The sequence below is a fragment of the Amyelois transitella genome, chromosome 5 (genome assembly GCF_032362555.1).
Source record: "Amyelois transitella isolate CPQ chromosome 5, ilAmyTran1.1, whole genome shotgun sequence".
In the NCBI taxonomy this organism is placed as follows: Eukaryota; Metazoa; Arthropoda; class Insecta; order Lepidoptera; family Pyralidae; genus Amyelois; species Amyelois transitella.
Genome location: NC_083508.1, coordinates 694008 through 712938, shown reverse-complemented (window position 1 = coordinate 712938; position 18931 = coordinate 694008). Strand labels below are relative to the sequence as shown.

At 36.1% G+C, this 18931-nt stretch overlaps 1 protein-coding gene across 1 annotated transcript in view; it reads right to left on the bottom strand.

Moving 5' to 3' along the window:
• The window catches only part of LOC106138973 (protein tiptop), a 291587-nt gene that overhangs the window by 230895 nt on the left and 41761 nt on the right, over window positions 1–18931 (bottom strand). The window contains exon 3 of the mRNA XM_013340296.2: window positions 5088–5183. Within this exon, the coding sequence (XP_013195750.2) occupies window positions 5088–5145 (58 nt within the window). The 5' untranslated portion in view covers window positions 5146–5183. The remainder of the gene's footprint in view (window positions 1–5087; window positions 5184–18931) is intronic.

The following is an 18931-nucleotide window of genomic DNA, read 5'->3' as shown; positions in this document are numbered from 1 at the left end:
GTCTTGTGACCGTATTTACGATCGTTACCTTGTTTATCGTCAATTTTATGGCCACGACACGACCTCCGTGATCTATTTTTAGTGATTTAATGTCCAATCACTAGTTTTATAACCATTATTAACGGCGTAAGTTTTTGAAAGATTGTGATTTTTATGTTTGTTATAATTCATGTGAAGCGGTATTTTTACGACTTATGTGCAGTTTTTATGAGATTAAAATCAAATTTAATAAGCACCAATAGATTAAAAAAGTGTAATTTTTTTTATTATAATAATATATGTATATTTTTTTAATTGAACTTGACCCAAACAATTAAATAAAAATGAATAAATGATATGAAAATGGTAATAGATTTTGATGTATGTACCATAAGAATATAAAATAAAACAGGGATCTAATTCGCGAATGCCACCAACGTGTCACCGGTCCTAATGAATAACCGAATCGCTTGTAAAACTTTACGACTGATAAAATCAGTTATAAAACTCTATGAAGTCGTAAATTGTGCGGCGATCCGGCCTTTTAAAGACGGCAGCTATTTCGAACTCCATAAATCAGGTTCGGGCGCGTTCGGGTCCATTCGGCCGCGATCGTAAAGATTAACCGATGTTTGTAAACAACGCTTTACGGGTTTTTTGTTTCGCGAGTTTTATGGCCCCACATGACGGTGTGAAGTTGACGTGTGAATGTTTCCTACTACTGGTTACCTTTACGGTTGTAATTGAAAGCGGGGTAACAATAGAACTGGTTAAGTGCGGGTTGGCATTTTGAAGTAATTTATAGGATGCCTCCCATGTTGTTAGTATCACGTGCCAAAAAAATGATTTTTATGTTGATAAGTAGGTATAGGGACATTAAAAAGGAAGAATCCTTTTTATGCCTTATAGGTTATTTTCCCACAACATAGATATAATAACAATGTTTTTGTAACTATATGAATATAAATATATTTTTACTGTAATTTTGTAGTAATATTCTGTACTAATAGACTGTCTGACAATCAATAAAACCACTATCTATACTATAATAATGAAAAATTTCACGATCATTCATTTGAAGAAGTATGTTGTTATGAAGGAAGTATGCAGTGATCGTGGCAAGTGGAAAGATGTAGTCTATGCCTAACAGCTCCAGTAAAAAAATTATGTTATGTTATTAATAACTTCATAGTTAATTTGTTTCCACTCAATAAAAGTAATTCATTTATATTGATAGATAAAAAAAACCCTAGAGACACGGTCCCTTGCAAACGCCTTAATACGAAACGCAATAAACATATTTGGCGTTGACAATGTTATTTTCCTTTCAAAACTGCCCTCCACAATAACTTGACCGCACTTTATCACCGTTTTTACGCCCGTGAGAAACAATTGTTAGCCCACAAACTCACAATAAACCCACTGTTTACAGCCCAGGTCGAGGCGGCCCAAGCGGCCGAACTTCTTGTCTTAACCCTTTTATGGCAGCCCTGTTCACTCGTAAATACTTGTGATTGATAGGTTGATTTATGACAGTGAGAAATGCTTGGGCTCTGTAGTGTAGCTACTCAGTTAACACTCAATTGACTGTTAAATGGTATTGGTTTACGCGCTATTGTTATATTTCAATTAGGAATCTACAACAAAATGTCTAAGCATTGCATAGCCTTGTATAAAAGGTCATAAAGGGATGTTTTTCTGTAGCGCAAGTTTTGGTGATAAATTAATTACTCGTACGTAAGTAGCCATTAAAAGTACCTACTCGTACTGAAGATACGAATATTTTAAAACATACATATATGTGTAATTTGGTTTTATATAGAGGTGTTATCTATATAATTTAATTTATTTATTCTTTACTAGCTATACCCGCGACTTCGTCCGCGTAGAAAAGTTGTTTTGGACATCATTGAAGCTCTCAAGGATGAATAATTTTCCCCATATTTTTCACATTTTCTATTATTTCTTTGCTCCTTATAGTTGCAGCGTGATGTTATATAGCCTAAAGCCTTCCACGATAAATGGTCTATTCAACGCAAAAAGAATTTTTCGATTCGAACAAGTAGTTCCTGAGATTAGCGCGTTCAAACAAACTCTTCAGCTTTATAATATTAGTATAGATTGTAATAATTACAATTTATAAAGTACAATAGGCGGACTTAATGCTTATGGTATTTATGGTATTAAGTATTTATTTCAGTAATAATGATTTCGGTACTAAGTTAAATAATCGTATACCTACTTGTTTACGGAGTCACGGCAACTCATTGCTTATGGCGAGCTACTAAACTCATATAACAGAAACATTTTTGCTATCATTCATTCCAAGTAACAAATGACTGCGCATAACTAATTGACTCATAATATATGCATACAATTCGACGTGTAATTCTTTCACATTTCTTTATAACGCCTTCTGGTTTTGTGGCCACACAATGGGCGGAATTCAATGAGCGAGCCGCTTCTGAACCAGTCTGTCGTAAATAATGGTTATGCATAGTCCTTTTCAGTTACAAGACACGCTGATTTGATGTTGAAAAAATAGGATAGCTTTGTTAAGTTTACTCCTGTATATTTAAAATAATTTAAATAGCTACGTAGTAAGTTATTTGCCAACAAAAAATAAAAAGAATTAAGTACAATTAAGAAAAGGTTTATAATTGCTTGCTGTGTTTAATATACTAGCTGTGCCCACAACTTCGTCCGCGTGGAATTGTTATTTTGGGCATCATTGAAGCCCTCAAGGATGAATAATTTTCCCCGTTTTTTTTTCACATTTTCCATTATTTCTTTGCTCCTCATAGTTACAGAGTGATGTTGTCAGCCAAAAGCCTTCCTCGATAAATGGTCTATTCAACGCAAAAATATTTTTTTTTATTCGAACCAGTAGTGCCTGAGATTAGCGCGTTCAAACAAACAAACAAACTCTTCAGCTTTATGATATTATGCCGTGTGGTTCCCGGCACAAATACAAAAAAGAAAAGGACAACTCCATCTCTTTCCCATGGATGTCGTAAAAGGCGACAAAGGGATAGGCTTACAAACTTGGGATTCTTTTTTAGGCGATGGGTTAGTTACCTTCTCACTATTTGAATCTCAATTCTATCATTAAGCCAAATAGCTGAACGTGGCCATTCAGTCTTTTCAAGACTGTTGGCTCTGTCTACCCCGCAAGGGATATAGACGTGACCATATGTATGTAGCTTTATGATATTATTATAGATGGTCATGGCGTCCAAAATCTTCCATCCTTCGCATCACACCGGTCACCCATCCCGATCCAACTCACCTTAACACCCATTACAGCTGACAAAACCGCGTATAATAGCAAAAATAAATAATATTTATCGCTTTACGGTGGCTTAGTTCCGTACAAAAAGACCTATGAGTTATTACTCGGTATTACATTTGCGACGTACTTTTTTGGGGTTCTGTACCTCAAAAGAACAGAACCCTTACAGGGTTATATGTCCGCCTGTTGAAACACTTTATCTCGGAAACGCGTAGAGACATCATGTTATATTATAAAAAAAAAATGTTCAAGATTTCGTTCAGCTGTAAAGAATTAACGATGCCTATTTACGAAAACAACTTTGTTGTAGTTTTTAACAGTAAGAATTATTTTATTATGTAAGTATCACTCAAAACTTGCTTAGTGCTTTGTATATAAATAAACTATTGATATTAACCCCGACGCTGTTGATTTGAGATGAATTGTGTGTATTCCAACATTCAAGAACCACTCTATATCTTTCCTATGGATGTCGTAAAAGGCGACTTAGGGATAGGCTTATAAACTTGGGATTCCTATTGTAGGCGATGGACTAGCAACCTGTCACTATTTAAATCTTAATTCCATCATGAAGCTATACACCTGGAAGTAGCCTTTCGGTTTTCAGAGACTGTTGGCTCTGTCTACCCCGCAAGGGATGAAGCCGTGGTTATTTGAGTCTTTATTATCAGTTTTCCTTCGACTTAAATTAATGACATTAGCAAAACAAAGACCCAATAAAGATAAATTAGAGTACCATAAAATAAACATAAAAATACTGAAGTATCTTTTAATTATTTCATTTAGCTACTTACCTAAAAGTTTTATCAGGAACCTCGGTGCGCAAATCCGGTTCGCGCTTGGCCGTTATTTTTTTTTATTTTCTATGGCAGTAACTTTATATTTATTGCCTCGTTTTAGTGGAATATCCAGAACTCGTCACGCTTCCGAATTTCGATTGTATGGCAAATTAATATGTGCAGTTGACTGCTAACTGACATGCAAATTTTAACTCTATCTCTGAAACGTTTAAGTTCTAAATTCTTATAATTTTATTACTTAAAAAAACTGTTTTTAATTTCAATTTTAAAACGATGGGTTAAGACTTTTTTTTGGTTTAGCATGTTGAAATATGATCATAGAGGTAATGTATCTATTTGGGGGGAATAACATGTGTCTGGCTTAGATATTAAAACGTTATGTGAACCTTTTCAAGACAAGAATATTAATTAGACGCAATAATTTTTGTTAAATGCTGACATCCGTTGAATAATTCAATTCGAGTTGAATTGTATTCAAGTCCTCCTTTAAGTAAAATGCTGCAGTTTGTTACCGCTTCTTCTGCGCTGACGCTTTGGAAGCGGCAGTAAACTTTTTAAGTTATTTATTTGACTGACGGCTTTGTGTACCCCGCAAGGGACATAAACGTGATAATATGTATGTATTTTAAACATCCCGTGGGATTAGCGAAAAACCTGTATTCTTTTGTAGTTGGTGCTAAATTCATTGCGTTTTGTAGGTGACGCTAAATTCTTCGCTTTTTGTAGGTAGCGCAAAATTCGTCGCTTTTTGTAGGTAACGCTAAATTCTTCGCTTTTTGTAGGTAGCGCAAAATTCTTCGCTTTTTTTAAGGTAGCGCAAAATTCTTCGCTTTTTGTAGGTAGCGCAAAATTCGTCGCTTTTAGTAGGTAGCGCAAAATTCTTCGCTTTTTGTAGGTAGCGCAAATTTCTTCGCTTTTTGTAGGTGGCGCTAAATGTTCGCGCTTTTTTGTAGGTGGCGCTAAATTTTTAAACACACTAATTAGAAGATCTAAAAGGTGATAAACTCATAACTCACCGTTTTCGTTGGTGTTGAGCCAGCGGTACGACGGCCGCGGCTGCTGTTTGGAGCGCATCTCTAACTCCACCTTGCCTCCCACTCACTCCCTCTCATCTGGAAAGAGACAGAGATATACTTGAGATTAGATTATAAGACGTTAAGACATTTTCCACACTAATGTATGAAAGTGAATGTGTAATTGTGTGTTTGTTTGTCTGTCAACAATGTTAAAATTACTGAATCATCAGGAATTCCGTCCGGATTGAATCCAGGAGATTCTGAACATGTATGTATGTATGTAACGACTTATATGTAATTTGGCAGAGATAGAGGCTAGACCTACAGAAATAATATAGGCTACAAACATTTACGACAATTCCCGTTGGAATCGAATCCAGAATCCCAAAACAATTTTTAAAAAGCAGATATTTCTAAAGGTTTCGTAATGTTTTTTTTTCTGACAAGTACTATTTTGCTTAATTAGCGCTTATCAAGAAATTTAAATCATCAAAAAATCTACCAATGAAATGTGTCACTAATAACTCTATCAAAATGCCAAATTGTCAAAGTCTATTCATCAGTTAGTTAAAACATGAGTCAGTCAGTCAACCATTTTTCTTACATATTCAGATGTAAAAGGTCGATTATGATATCATTCTCAATTAACGGTGACAAATCCCAATAAATCGCACGTCAGATCGGAGTCGTTTAAAAAGTGGGTATTCTCAGAATTACGAGCGACATTGAAATTTCAATGCGTCGACTTCTTGAAAACGATAAGGACAATATCGCAAATTCGAAAATCGGACATAAATAAAAAAAAAAATTATTATTGTCATAAAATTGGTGAGATTCCGTATAATATTGTTCATGTTATTTACGTCTCTTCATATTTTTTTATCAAGTGCGTTTTTGATACAGTTTCATTTATAAAACAAAACTTTTTTTATAAGTTTCATGTCTTATCTTTTAATTATTATTTATAATATAAATAATAATTTATATTATATTATATTTATATAATATATTATATTTATGTACATTAAGGAAAATGCCCTGTGGTTCCCAGCACCAATACAAAAAATAATAGGACCACTCCATCTCTTTCCCATGGATTGGGATTCTTCTTTAAGGCGATGGGCTAGCAACCTGTCACTATTTGAATCTCAATTCTATCATTAAGCTAAATAGCTGAACGTGGCCATTCAGTCTTTTCAAGACTGCTGGCTCTGTCTACCCCGCAAGGGATGTAGATGTGACCATATGTATGTATGTAAGGAAAATAAGAATGAAATATAAAATAAAAAGCAATTCAGTGCAAGGGCACTACTTATTTCTAGAGAAATTTCTTCCAGCAGGCCCACGACAGGAACGTGTAAAGAAAGGCTCCACAAGCCACAAAACAATTCAAAAAAGGTCTTTATCTCTATAAAGACCTTATATTTATATAATCTACGGCCCCTCAGAGTTTCTCCTGTTTAATGACATTCAGCATATTATTTCAAACAGAATAGCAACTAGAATTGTGAACAAAATCGTCATTTCCAACGGGTTATAAAACAAGCTACAAATAGTTCTTAAACTAACTTTATAAGTCAAATCAAATAACTCAACAAATTACGAAAAAGAAAGAGCGGATGCATTATTGTCAATTAATATTCTTTTTCATACATACATACATACATAAAATCACGCCTCTTTCCCGGAGGGGTAGGCAGAGACTACCTCTTTCCACTTGCCACGATCTCTGCATACTTCTTTCGCTTCGTCCACATTCATAACTCTCTTCATACAAGCTCGGCGGTTTCGGGTACTTTTGACCTGACCCTTTACCAGGACGTCCTTAATTTGATCAAGATACGTTATTCTTTTTCATCGTCTTACCATATGCTAGTTCTCGCTTCCTTTCCCGCCGAAAGCACTCCAAATCGAAACGTCATTAATATTTCACCCGACAACCTTTAGGTAAATTACTTGAAATTCATCCGTATCAACATTCACATAAGGTTATCGAGAAGATTTTTTTTTTTTATTTCAAACGAAAAAATCTCGAACGCGCGCGATATGTCACAGAATTTATGAGAGCCGTTTGACGTGTATTCGAGTGATTCGAATAAGCCCCTCGTAATAAATTCGATATCAAAAAGACAATGTCGTAACGCGATACACGGACGATGCCGCGATAAGTCGATTTATGACGACATACCGCATTACCATTGTTGGTTTTGATTAATACTGTTTTGTTTAAGATACGGTGTCGCGACTGTTGGGAACCTAAAATTTGACTATGATGGATTTGGGTTAGATTTACTCTTCACTGGCGATTTAGATAGTGTGTGTGACAGAGTCAACTCATGCGCATACATACATATAGTCACGTCTATATCCTTTAAAGGGTAGACAGAGCCAACAGTCTTGAAAAGACTGATAGGCCACGTTCAGCTATTTGGCTTAATGATAGAATTGAGATTCAAATAGTGACAGGATGCTAGCCCATCGCCTAAAAAAAGGAATCCCAAGTATATCAACCTATCCCTTAGTCGCCTTAAATACGACATAAATGGGAAAGAGATTGAGTGGTCCTATTCTTTTTTGTATTGGTGCAGGGAACCACACGGCACATGTCATGTTTTAATTCTTAACGGAGTAGACAGAGCGAGAATCACAAGAAAGAAAATTCAAAAATGGCCACATATTGTTAGGCCATCGTCGAAACGAGGCGGTTTAAGATAAGCCTTATCCTTAATAGACTTTTATCAACTGCAGAAATTATTTAGAAGAAGACATATATGTATGCAAAAAATAATAACTTAGTTGGATGTGATATAAATGTGACCCAAGGGAAAGAAACTACAGATAAATCTTCAAATCATTATAACATTCTTATAGAAGACTTCCTACTTAGTTCAATCTATACTAATATTATAAAGCTGAAGAGTTTGTTTGTTTGTTTGAACGCGCTAATCTCAGGAACTACTGGTTCGAATTGAAAAATTCTTTTTGCGTTGAATAGACCATGTATCGAGGAAGGCTTTAGGCTATATAACATCACGCTGCAACTATAAGGAGCGAAGAAATAATGGAAAATTTGTAAAAAACGGGGAACATTATTCATCCTTGAGGGCTTCAATGATGCCCAAAATAACTATTCCACGCGGACGATGTCGCGGGCACAGCTAGTATTCTTATAAACTGATGATGAAGTACACAGGACACATTGTAACGCCATGTTGGAATCGAACCCCACACAGAACGGACGTTGTCTTAACGATTATTGAACCAGTGGCGGCCGGCCGCTTGTCCATCGGGTATCATAGCCAACACACGTATAAATCAGACTGGGTAAACATACGTGTCTATATTTCGGACGGGAACGCTAGTTTTATTAACTTTAAAAATTTGCTTTCATACTGATCGTGTAATGGAAAATTTCTCTTCCAGAGCAGATTGAAGCAGATAAAAGGGAAAAGCTATGTAAATATATCTTTTTGTAGACTTACTGGCTTAGGAACCTGCTGTGATCAAGGCTTTCAAAGATGAAATATAAATCCATCAAACCAAACAATTTTGAAGAGTCTCGTGCTTATGGCTCTGTTAACCCCTAAAAGAGGTCTGTAATGGCTACTTTACTGGTCATATCGTATTGTAGATTGATTTTACAGTTGTCTACTTTAACGCTACCAAACTGGTAAATAAAGGATCGAATGAATATTTGACTTGAAATGACTAAGATTTTATTTACAAAATAGGATTTGTCCTTATCACCAAAATTAATAATTCATAAAGTCTATTAGTACTACTACTACTAAAACCTTTATTTCATGTTTTAGATCGTAAAAATTTTACGACGTGTTCAAATGACATTAAAATTTGATGTAAACACAAAAAATCTAATCAAAATATTTATAAAATCGGCCTCTGTTTTCGAATTAGTTATGGTTTTATGGTTCGTTAAAACGCAATGATTATGTGTATATCGCCACTTTTAAAAGAAAAAGTTAGTTAAAATCCTTCAAAAATAAACCACGTAAGAATACAATTCCGCTACAAAATCTACTAGCTACAACCGAGCTACCGTTTTTAACCTCTCCCGCGCGCAATACAAAACCGTGTGTACACATTACACTGTCAATAAAGAATCGCCGGCTCGATAACAGACTCCAAGGGCATCACCATAAACTCTACACTATAGTGTTATTGGTGACTCGAATCAAACCTCTTTTTTATTCTCCGGACAATTTATTAAGTGGTCTGAACTCGTAACTTTTCGTTTTTGTTTCTTTGATTTTGATTAAAGTTATGCAGTTTAAGTATGTATTAATCGATCGTAAATGTTTTTTTTACGGGTTTCGGTTATTCCTGAGGCCATTATCCGGTCGTTGCTTGGTTATGATAGTCTTCGGATTGGATTATTTGGATTGGTTTAAATGGAATTGGATAAGTGTGGGTTATGTGATCACAACTTTTTGATAGTTACAAGTTTTACTGGTGTAATAATGTTTCGTTTACGTTTTAAGTTTTTAGTGTAATTCAGACTAGATATTCAATTGTTTTAATTATTAATTATCATTAGGTATTTGATTTAAAATTAACTTTTACTAACCTACCCCTTTCTTATTAAAATACCTCCAAAAATTTAAACGATCATATACTTTTAATCTTTAATAAATTAATCATTATTTCTTTTTTACTTTTCGTGTCGCAATGACTCAATTTAAAAAAAAATCATTCAGAAAATAAATTCATAGGATAGAAAATATTATTTTTAAAGTTCATTCGACTAGTTACCGCTATGCGCCCAACCAAAAAGCGATAACGCCTTCCATTGATGTCTAAATCACTATTTTTAAGGCGTTATCACACAGTGGTCGCATCTGTCCGTACATAAATCTCGGTATGAAAGGAATTAAAACATTTCCATTGTAGACTTGGTATAAATCTTGTAGATATCTTCGTGAGGGTTCTGTCCCGGGCGATATTTTACAAGTTTTTGACAGTCGATAGGAAGGCGAGGCACCTGCCGCCTTGACGGTTTTAAATTTCACATTTTTTGACTTGTAAGACTTTCTCGTCATAGCCACGACTGGAAATTGTAATCTGTGTATTATTTTGATATTTATGTTTTTAAAGTTTCATATAAATCCGCCTGGTAGCTTTTGTGTTTAATTAAGCAAAGTTTGATTAGATTTGATAGACGCGTAGTGACTTTTCACAATAGAAATTTCCGAATTTACTACTGTCTACAACTTAATCTATGTCAAATTTCATTAAAACAAATTGTCCGGTGGTTGAATTTTTTCGTTATAAACAAAAATACAATTTTCCCTTTACAATATTAATAGTTTTGCGTTACACAGAAGATGTAGTTTACAAAGTAAATAACAATTGATCCATTCATGAACAACTCATAGAAACAAGTGAAAGTTTTGGGGACACATGTTTTGTTAAAAATCACAATGCAATTTGTGCAATGTATTACGGATATAACAAAAACGTCTTTAAAAAAAATTTGACTAAACAAACAAAAAGACATAGTGACCAACAATGTTTTTGGTCCACCGCAAAATCAAAGTTTCTCAATACTAAATACAGTCTTTGAATTAATTTTTCGTTTCAAAAACTAAGATATTGTATGCAATAGACAAAAGGAAATAATAATTTTAATTTAACAATAATAATTTAATAAAACAATTTAATTTTTTTAATACCACAATGATCAGAACACCCAAAATATTCATATTCTTCTCACCGTCTAAGAGAACAATAATAACAAGTGCAAGCATTCTGGCTAATAATAAATTAACGATATATATACTTTTTAATTAATACTTAGGTACAAATTAATACATTACATTACGCCTTTTTCTTAAAGGAGTAGGCAGAGACTACATATTTCCTCTTTCCACATTACCTGCATACTTCTTGCACTAAATCTACATCCATTACAGCACACCAAGGCCAGTCAGAAAATGTTCTTTTTCATTATAACCTTACGTCTCCTTTTACATAAGTATAATTCCTTTTGTCGTCGTAAACCTCATAAATAACTCCTAATATCGCACGTCTGAGTAATTTTTTGCATCGATCCCGTTCACAAGTCAGTCAGTCACCGTCATAATTCAAATTGTGACGTTCTGACAGATTTATGACGCTACTTTTGAGTCGCGAGAATCTGGACCGAGATGCGTTACATCGGAGATAGGTGACGCCTTTTAAAATTTATATTTTGTAATGGAAAAAAAGAATCAGTTAGAAAGAAAAGAGACATTAGATATAGGAACAACAGTGGGGAGCGTCATTAACCAACATACTTAGAAATCCGACCGAATTAAGAACCAATAGTTGCTGGAATTACAATTAGTCTGAATTTATAACCGATGCTCGCAATAACCGATAATAATATACTGAAGAACATACATACATACATACATATGGTCACGTCTATATCCCTTGCGGGGTAGACAAAGCCAACAGTCTTTAAAAGACTGAATGGCCACGTTCAGCTATTTGGCTATACTGAAGAAACCTGCACATTTAGATTATAAGTTAATCATGCTAGTATTTGATCAAGTTCATCTTTTTACTCATGATAATTGCAGGATCTGGATGCTGTTAAAAGCTCAGAAAGTTGTGAGAGACGATTCAAGAATAAAAACACTAACAGCTGATGCAACAAATAAACCTAAAATAAGTGTCAAACAGGCAGCCGTTTGTAAAAATAAGAGAGTAACAGAGATGGTACAAAGGCGGACTTATCGCTAATGCAATATCTTCCAGTCAACCTTTAGGTGAAAGAAAACCGGACAGAAGCTTTGAGTCTATATTTTTCCCACGGACGTCAATGTCAAAGACGAGAAAGGGAAAGACTTATTAACATGGGATTCCGCTTGTAGGCGATGGGCTAGCACTTTAAAACCTAGAATTTTAAAATTTCAATCTCAATTCCATTATCAAGCCATGCAGCTGAACGTGGCCTTTCAGTCTTTCTAAGACTGTTGGCTCTGTCTGTCCTGCATACATATATACATACATATAATCACGTCTATATCCACATGCACATATATACATACATATAATCACGTCTATATCCCTTGCGGGGTAGACCGAGCCAACAGTCTTGTAAAGACTGATAGGCCACGTTCAGCTATTTGGCTTTAAGATAGAATTGAGATTCAAATAGTGACAGTTTGCTAGCCCATCGCCTAAAAGAGGAATCCCAAGTTTATAAGCCTATCCCTTAGTCGCCTTTTACGACAACCGTGGGAAAGAGATGGAGTTTTGATTTTTAGATTCTTTTTTGTAATGGTGCCGGATGGAGTGGTGCTTTTCTTTTTTGTAATAATGCCGGGAACCACACGGCACACGAGTCAAAAGTCCCATCAATACGGTATGACGGACGGCGCGGGCGTCTATTAGCGGCTCGTGATTCATCACACTTTCGCATGAATCTCAATTGTGCGACATCTCGACCAGTTGCAGACTTCAATCAAATCATATGACCGGTCCAGTTTGAGGGTAATAACCCGACGTGGTGAGTCTAGGACTCTTTTGATGAGCAAACACTGTTTACTGGGCTATTAGGCTAGCAACCTGTCACTATTTGAATCTCAATTCTATCATTAAGCCAAACAGCTGAACGTGGCCATTCAGTCATTCCAAGACTGTTGGCTCTGTCTACTCCGCAAGGGATATAGACGTGAGCATGTGTATGTATGTAAGACTGTTTACGAAAGAGAAACCCTTCGAAAAGAAATTCGTCCGCGCGATTTTAGTGTCACCTATATGCGCGAATTTTTCGCTACCTACAATGAATACATGTTTTTCGCGAATGCCATGGGAATTATAGTTTCTGCCGGGCCGACCAGATCAGGAAGTACACTGAAGGAAGATCTAATCCTTAGAATATCTTGATACAGTCACTTAAAAATCCTTATTACTAAACATTAATTTTGTAAGCATCATTCCTGCATACATACATACATATCATCACGTCTACATCCCTTGCGGGATAGACAGAGCCAACAGTCTTGAAAAGAATGAAAGGCCACGTTCAGCTGTTTGGCTTAATGATTGAATTGAGATACAAATACTGACAGTTTGCTAGCCCATCGCCTAAAAGAACAATCTCAAGTTAATAAGCCAATCCCTTAGTCGCCTTTTGCGCCATCCGTGGGAAAGAGATGAAGAGATCCTAATCTTTTTTCTGTTGGTGCCGGGAACCACACGGCGTCATTCCTGGCTTGGCATTAAACAAAGCATGAAACAGTTGAAGACAGATTCTCAATTACATGCCTACGCACACACAAATCATGCAGACAGACAGACAAATGACGATCGCATTGCTGGCGAGCGTCTGCGGTCTAGTTTGTCTTTTGTAATGCATGCGTATCAACTTGAGATTATTCATGATATTAGTAACCTACATATACGTACAGTCACGGAAAGTCAGTAAAAGGTTCAAGAAATAGGGGAAGACCGAAAAAGAGATGGATGGACGGCGTAAAGGATAGTATGAGGAGAGCGGGAGTGACCAGTGAGATGGCAATTGACAGAAGTAATTGGAAAAAACTAACATACTGTGCCGACCCCGCGTAGAAAGTGGGAAAAGTTAACGACGAAGATATACGTACAGTCACGACTGTATCCCTTGCAGGACAGACAGAGCCAACAGTCATGGAGAGACTGAAAGACCACGTTCAGCTGCATGGCTTTATGATGGAATTGAGATTCAAAATTTTAATAGTGCCGTGTGATTCCCGGCACCAATAAAAGAAAGAATAGGACCACTCTATTTCGTTCCTATGGATGTCGTAAAAGGCGACTAAGGTATAGGCTTATGAACTTGGGATCCTTCTTTTAGGCGATGGGCTAGCAACCCGTCACTATTTAAATCTCAATTCTATCATTCAGCCGAACATCTGAACGTGGCCTGTCAGTCTTTTCGGAACTGTTGGCTCTGTCTACCCCGTAGGGGATGGGGACGTGATCATATGTATGTATGTATGTAATTTTAATAGTAACAGGCTACTAACCGATCGCCTACAAGAGGAATCCCATGTTATAAGTCTTTCCCTTTCTCGCCTTTGACATCGACATCCATGGGAATAATATAGAGTGGTTCTATTCCAAAGTGCAAGTTACCACACGGCACTTCATCAAAAGTTTACCTCTATCATCCAGGCCCAGTTATTTTGGCGGTTTGCTGATAAAAATGTTAGTCATCTTATCTTTAATGACATCCGTTTTATTACGATGGCTAATATTATCATCAATATCCGTGACATTTGGTTTCGCCATTAAGAGAATAGTAGAAATAATGAGTTTATTATTTAATTTCTAGGAGACTACATATAGCCATCATGCGGGTATGATCGTAAACTTTTAATCTGTATAATTAAAACCCATTTCGAATAGTAATATACACCTGCTTCGTCTCAGAAAATATTTTTACAATTTTTTTTTTAAATTCCCTCCCCGTGCGTTTTGTAAAAGTCTATCAAGGGAAATGCTACTTAACTGAGGCAATGGGCCTAGAACAATAGAAATCTGACGAATTTTCATTCTTTATATCTGGCATCCATTAAGCCACTCACCTAAACGTGGCTTTTCAATCATTTCGAGACTGTTGGCTCTATGTGTAAAAGGGATAAAACGTGATATATGTATCTATTTTTGACTACCTCGCTAGTCTCATGTAGAATAGAATAGAATAGATTAATTTTCAGAATTCGATTGGAGCTACCAAAGCGCATGTGTAGAAGAAGCGGCGGAACAAACTACACTGCAGTATTTTCATCGTCAATTTACAAATGTAGATTTCTTAAATGTATATGTCGCTATATCTATGCTCCATACAATCGGAATAGTAAGTGATAATAATTTAAACCATTTTTTACCACACTTACATGTTTATCAAAAATGTTGAATTGTGTTGGTTACCAGATTAAAAATAAGTCAATATCAAGTCAAATGCATATAAAGCCGCTTATGGAGGGCAACACTAATCGCACTCGTAACCTAATATTACAAATCCTGTCGCCGTCATTACCGTATGCGCAGACGCAGACAACCGCTCCCATCTTCATACAAAAATAAACTTTATTTCTTTCTACATAAAGTTTGAATTGTATAGTATAAGAGGAAAGAGAAGTCTTAATATGCACAAAACAAGGCATCCATAACAACTGCCTCATCTTGAAATGCAGTTTGAGAATTATATTTAAATTGCCGAAATAAAATAAATAATAAATAAATATATACGGGACAAATTACACAGATTGAATTAGCCTCGAAGTAAGTTCAAGACTTGTGTTACGATATAATAACTCAACGATACTATATTTTATAATAAAAAAATAGATAGATAAACATCCAAGACCCAGGCCAATTAGAAAAAGTTATTTTCTCGTCATGCCCTGGCCAGGATTCGAACCTGGGACCTCCGGTGTCATAGACAAGCGTACTACCGCTGTGCCACAGAGGCCGTCAAATCGATAGTTGTCAGATACAATATCTATTACTAACTTATTTATTTTTGAGGAAGATTGACTACTACAAAAATAGTTTAACTACAGTCATTTACAATTGTGCCGTGTGGTTCCCGGCACCAATACAAAAATGAATAGGACCACCCCATCTCTTTCACATGGATGTCGTTAAAGGCGACTAAGGGACATGCTTACAAACTTGGGATACTTTTTTAGGCGATGGGCTAGCAACCTGTCACTATTGGAATCTCAATTCTATCATTAAGCCAAATAGCTGAACGTGGCCATTCAGTCTTTTTAAGACTGTTGACTCTGTCTACCCCGCAAGGGATATAGACGTGACCATATGCAGTCGTTTACAAATCTCCACTTGTGGCAACAAGATGTGAGACATGCATGATTAGTACTTATTCATACTGGATGAATAAGTACTGAGATTTTTGACGTCATGTTTATAAATTACTAGCTGTGCTCGCGACTTCGTCCGCATGAAATAGTTATTTTGGGCATCATTGAAGCCCTCAAGGATTAATAATTTTCCTTGTATTTTTCACATTTTCCATTATTTCTTCGCTCCTTAAAGTTGCAGCGTGATGTTATATAGCCTAAAGCCTTCCTCGATAAATGGTTTATTCAAGCCAAAATGAATTTTTCAATTCGAACCAGTAGTTTCTGAGATTAGCGCGTTCAAACAAACAAACAAACTCTTCAGCTTTATAATATTAGTATATATACCAGTCAGTATTTTCTACTATATTTGTACATCGTTTGCCACTTGCAAAAGCTTGTAATCAGTAGCGCAGACGAATTAATCGCTTGACCTCTCACGACCCGTTCTCTTAGAGAAACTACTCAAGTTTAACGCGAAATGTCCTTTCTGCGACAGCCGCTTTCACTGACTGATCCAGTGAGTCAACGTGATAAGACATCTAGACAGACATACATTTGAATTTCCACTTCAACCTCTTTTACGTACATACATATAATTACGTCTATATCCCTTGCGGCGTAGACAGAGATAACAGTGTCGAAAAGACTGATAGGCCAAGTTCAGCTGTTTAGCTTAATGTTAGAATTGAGATTCAAATAGTGACAGGTTGCTAGCCAATCGCCAAAAAAAAGCCTATCCCTCAGTCGCCTTTTTACGACATCCATGGGAGAGAGATAGAGTGGTCCTATTCTATTTTCTATTGGTGCCGGGAACCACACGGCACATTGTAAAATTAGAAATTGCAGTAAAATCAAAATCATAATTAAGCCACCTGCCACTAAAGAGCTGTAATGATTTCACCTGTCGTTGACATGTGAAGTGCCGATCAGTGTTTGTCAAAGTGGATAGATAATATGATTGTGTATGGACACTTATGTTTGAGGGCCATTGGCTTTGATACTAACCGATGCTGGCTGGTTTTGTCATGTTTACATTGATTTATATCTATTGATAGATGTAGTAATCTGAAAAGATGCATGCATACATATAATCACGTCTGTATCCCTTGCGGGGTAGACAGAGCCAACAGTCTTGAAGACTAAGCCAACAGACTTGAAGACTAAGGTCAGCTGTTTGGCTCAATGATAGAATTGAGATTCAAATAGTGACAGGTTGCTAACCCATCGCCTAAAAAAGAATCCCAAGTTTATAAGCCTATCCCTTACTCGCCCTATATCTTACTTGTTTTAGTAATATCTTTCAACACATATATGTAGGAGCTAATAGCCATAGGAAATTATATTTCTTCGGTCTAATTCTGCACATACAAGCTAAAATTTCTAAATCAATGAATTGCATTGTTAACAAACAGGTTTGATGCCGGCTTATTAGAGGTTTAATTAAAACTAATACGATGCATTTATGCAAGGTACAGTGAGCTTTGCAGAATGTTGGTGGTGGAATCGGTGAGATGGCTGGTTTAAAATTAGGTTGCTCATAAAAGTCACCGGTTCGAATCCCATTCACCAATAACTATTTTCGAAGTTATGTACATTAGTTTGATAACTAACCGATTCTCTTACGGTGAGGGAAAACATCGTGAGGAAACCTGCACATTCAGGCAACTGGATGTGTGACCAGGCATATGATCCAATACGGGTTAGGTTCCCCTGTAAAGGTTACAGAGGTCAGACGGGAGTCGCTTCGTGCAAAAACCTGTTTCACCAAATCCAGGATCCATGCTCAATGGCTTATCCCGGGCTCCTCTCCAGAGAGGTGAGGAGGCAACCGGATCTATACCCAGGAAAAAGAAGACAGTGAGCTTCGCAAAGCACCGGATTTTTATATGTTTCTTACATAAACTTTGTAACATATTTTTTTTTTCAATTTAAATTTAATAAATTATTTATTAAATACGTCCATAATTACATAAGACTGATTGACGTAATTAAGCAGAAAAATCAACAGACGAAAACAACATTAAATCCGTATAAATCGCACAGGGCCGCACTCAGAAATATTAAAACGTAATGACGTATTAACGCGTCATTATTTAATTTGGAGCCCTCGAGTCAACAGACCGTCAACTATCAGCCTTCTCCGCGAGGTGGCGCTGTCGGCAGTGAGTGTCGCACCTACTGACGCCGAAAACTGTCAAATCATCATAATGTTAGTCATAAATTTGTTTGTTTTGTAATATCTTTATTGCATAGAAATTTACACAGTAATAAGAAATAATAAAAGAAACAAATCACTTGCAATGACGGACTTATCCCGTGAAGGGATCTCTTCCAGTCACCCGACACTGAAATTTTGTTCTTTAGTTTACATTTTCATAACCACCTACCGTCTGGACTTTGACACTTTCACTTTCCGTTGTTTTTCCAGTATTCTTCCGATTTCGATGTATAAAAAGCCGTAAAAAATTTAAAACGTTAATATTTCTTTAACATACATATATTCACCAATATTTGCAACGTGAAATTGAAATTATGTTGATTAAAAATTTTACTTCAACTTGAAATTGTGAAATCTTGCAAAAATACCTTAAAAATAATTAATCAACTAGGATGCTGTATCTATATAGTCATTTAGTCATGTCTCCATGGGTTGAGTCCCCAGGGTGCATGGGTGCGCCAGCCGGTAGTGACGTCACGAACGGCCATTTTGGATATGTATAATTTGACACGGCGCTTTGACAGACGACATTTAATTACCGACCCCTCATTACCTGAATATTGGCGGATATTGATATGCGCGGGTGTTTAAAAATCACGACACGATCGCGGTACGACATTGAAATTTATTTGGAAGATTAAAAAAGTAAAAAAATATTTATGGATAACTTATATTATGTAGCAGATAAATTGATACAATAAAAAAAGAAAGGTAAGATTTTTTTTTGGCGATAGGCTAGCAACCCACATCACTTATGAATCTCAATT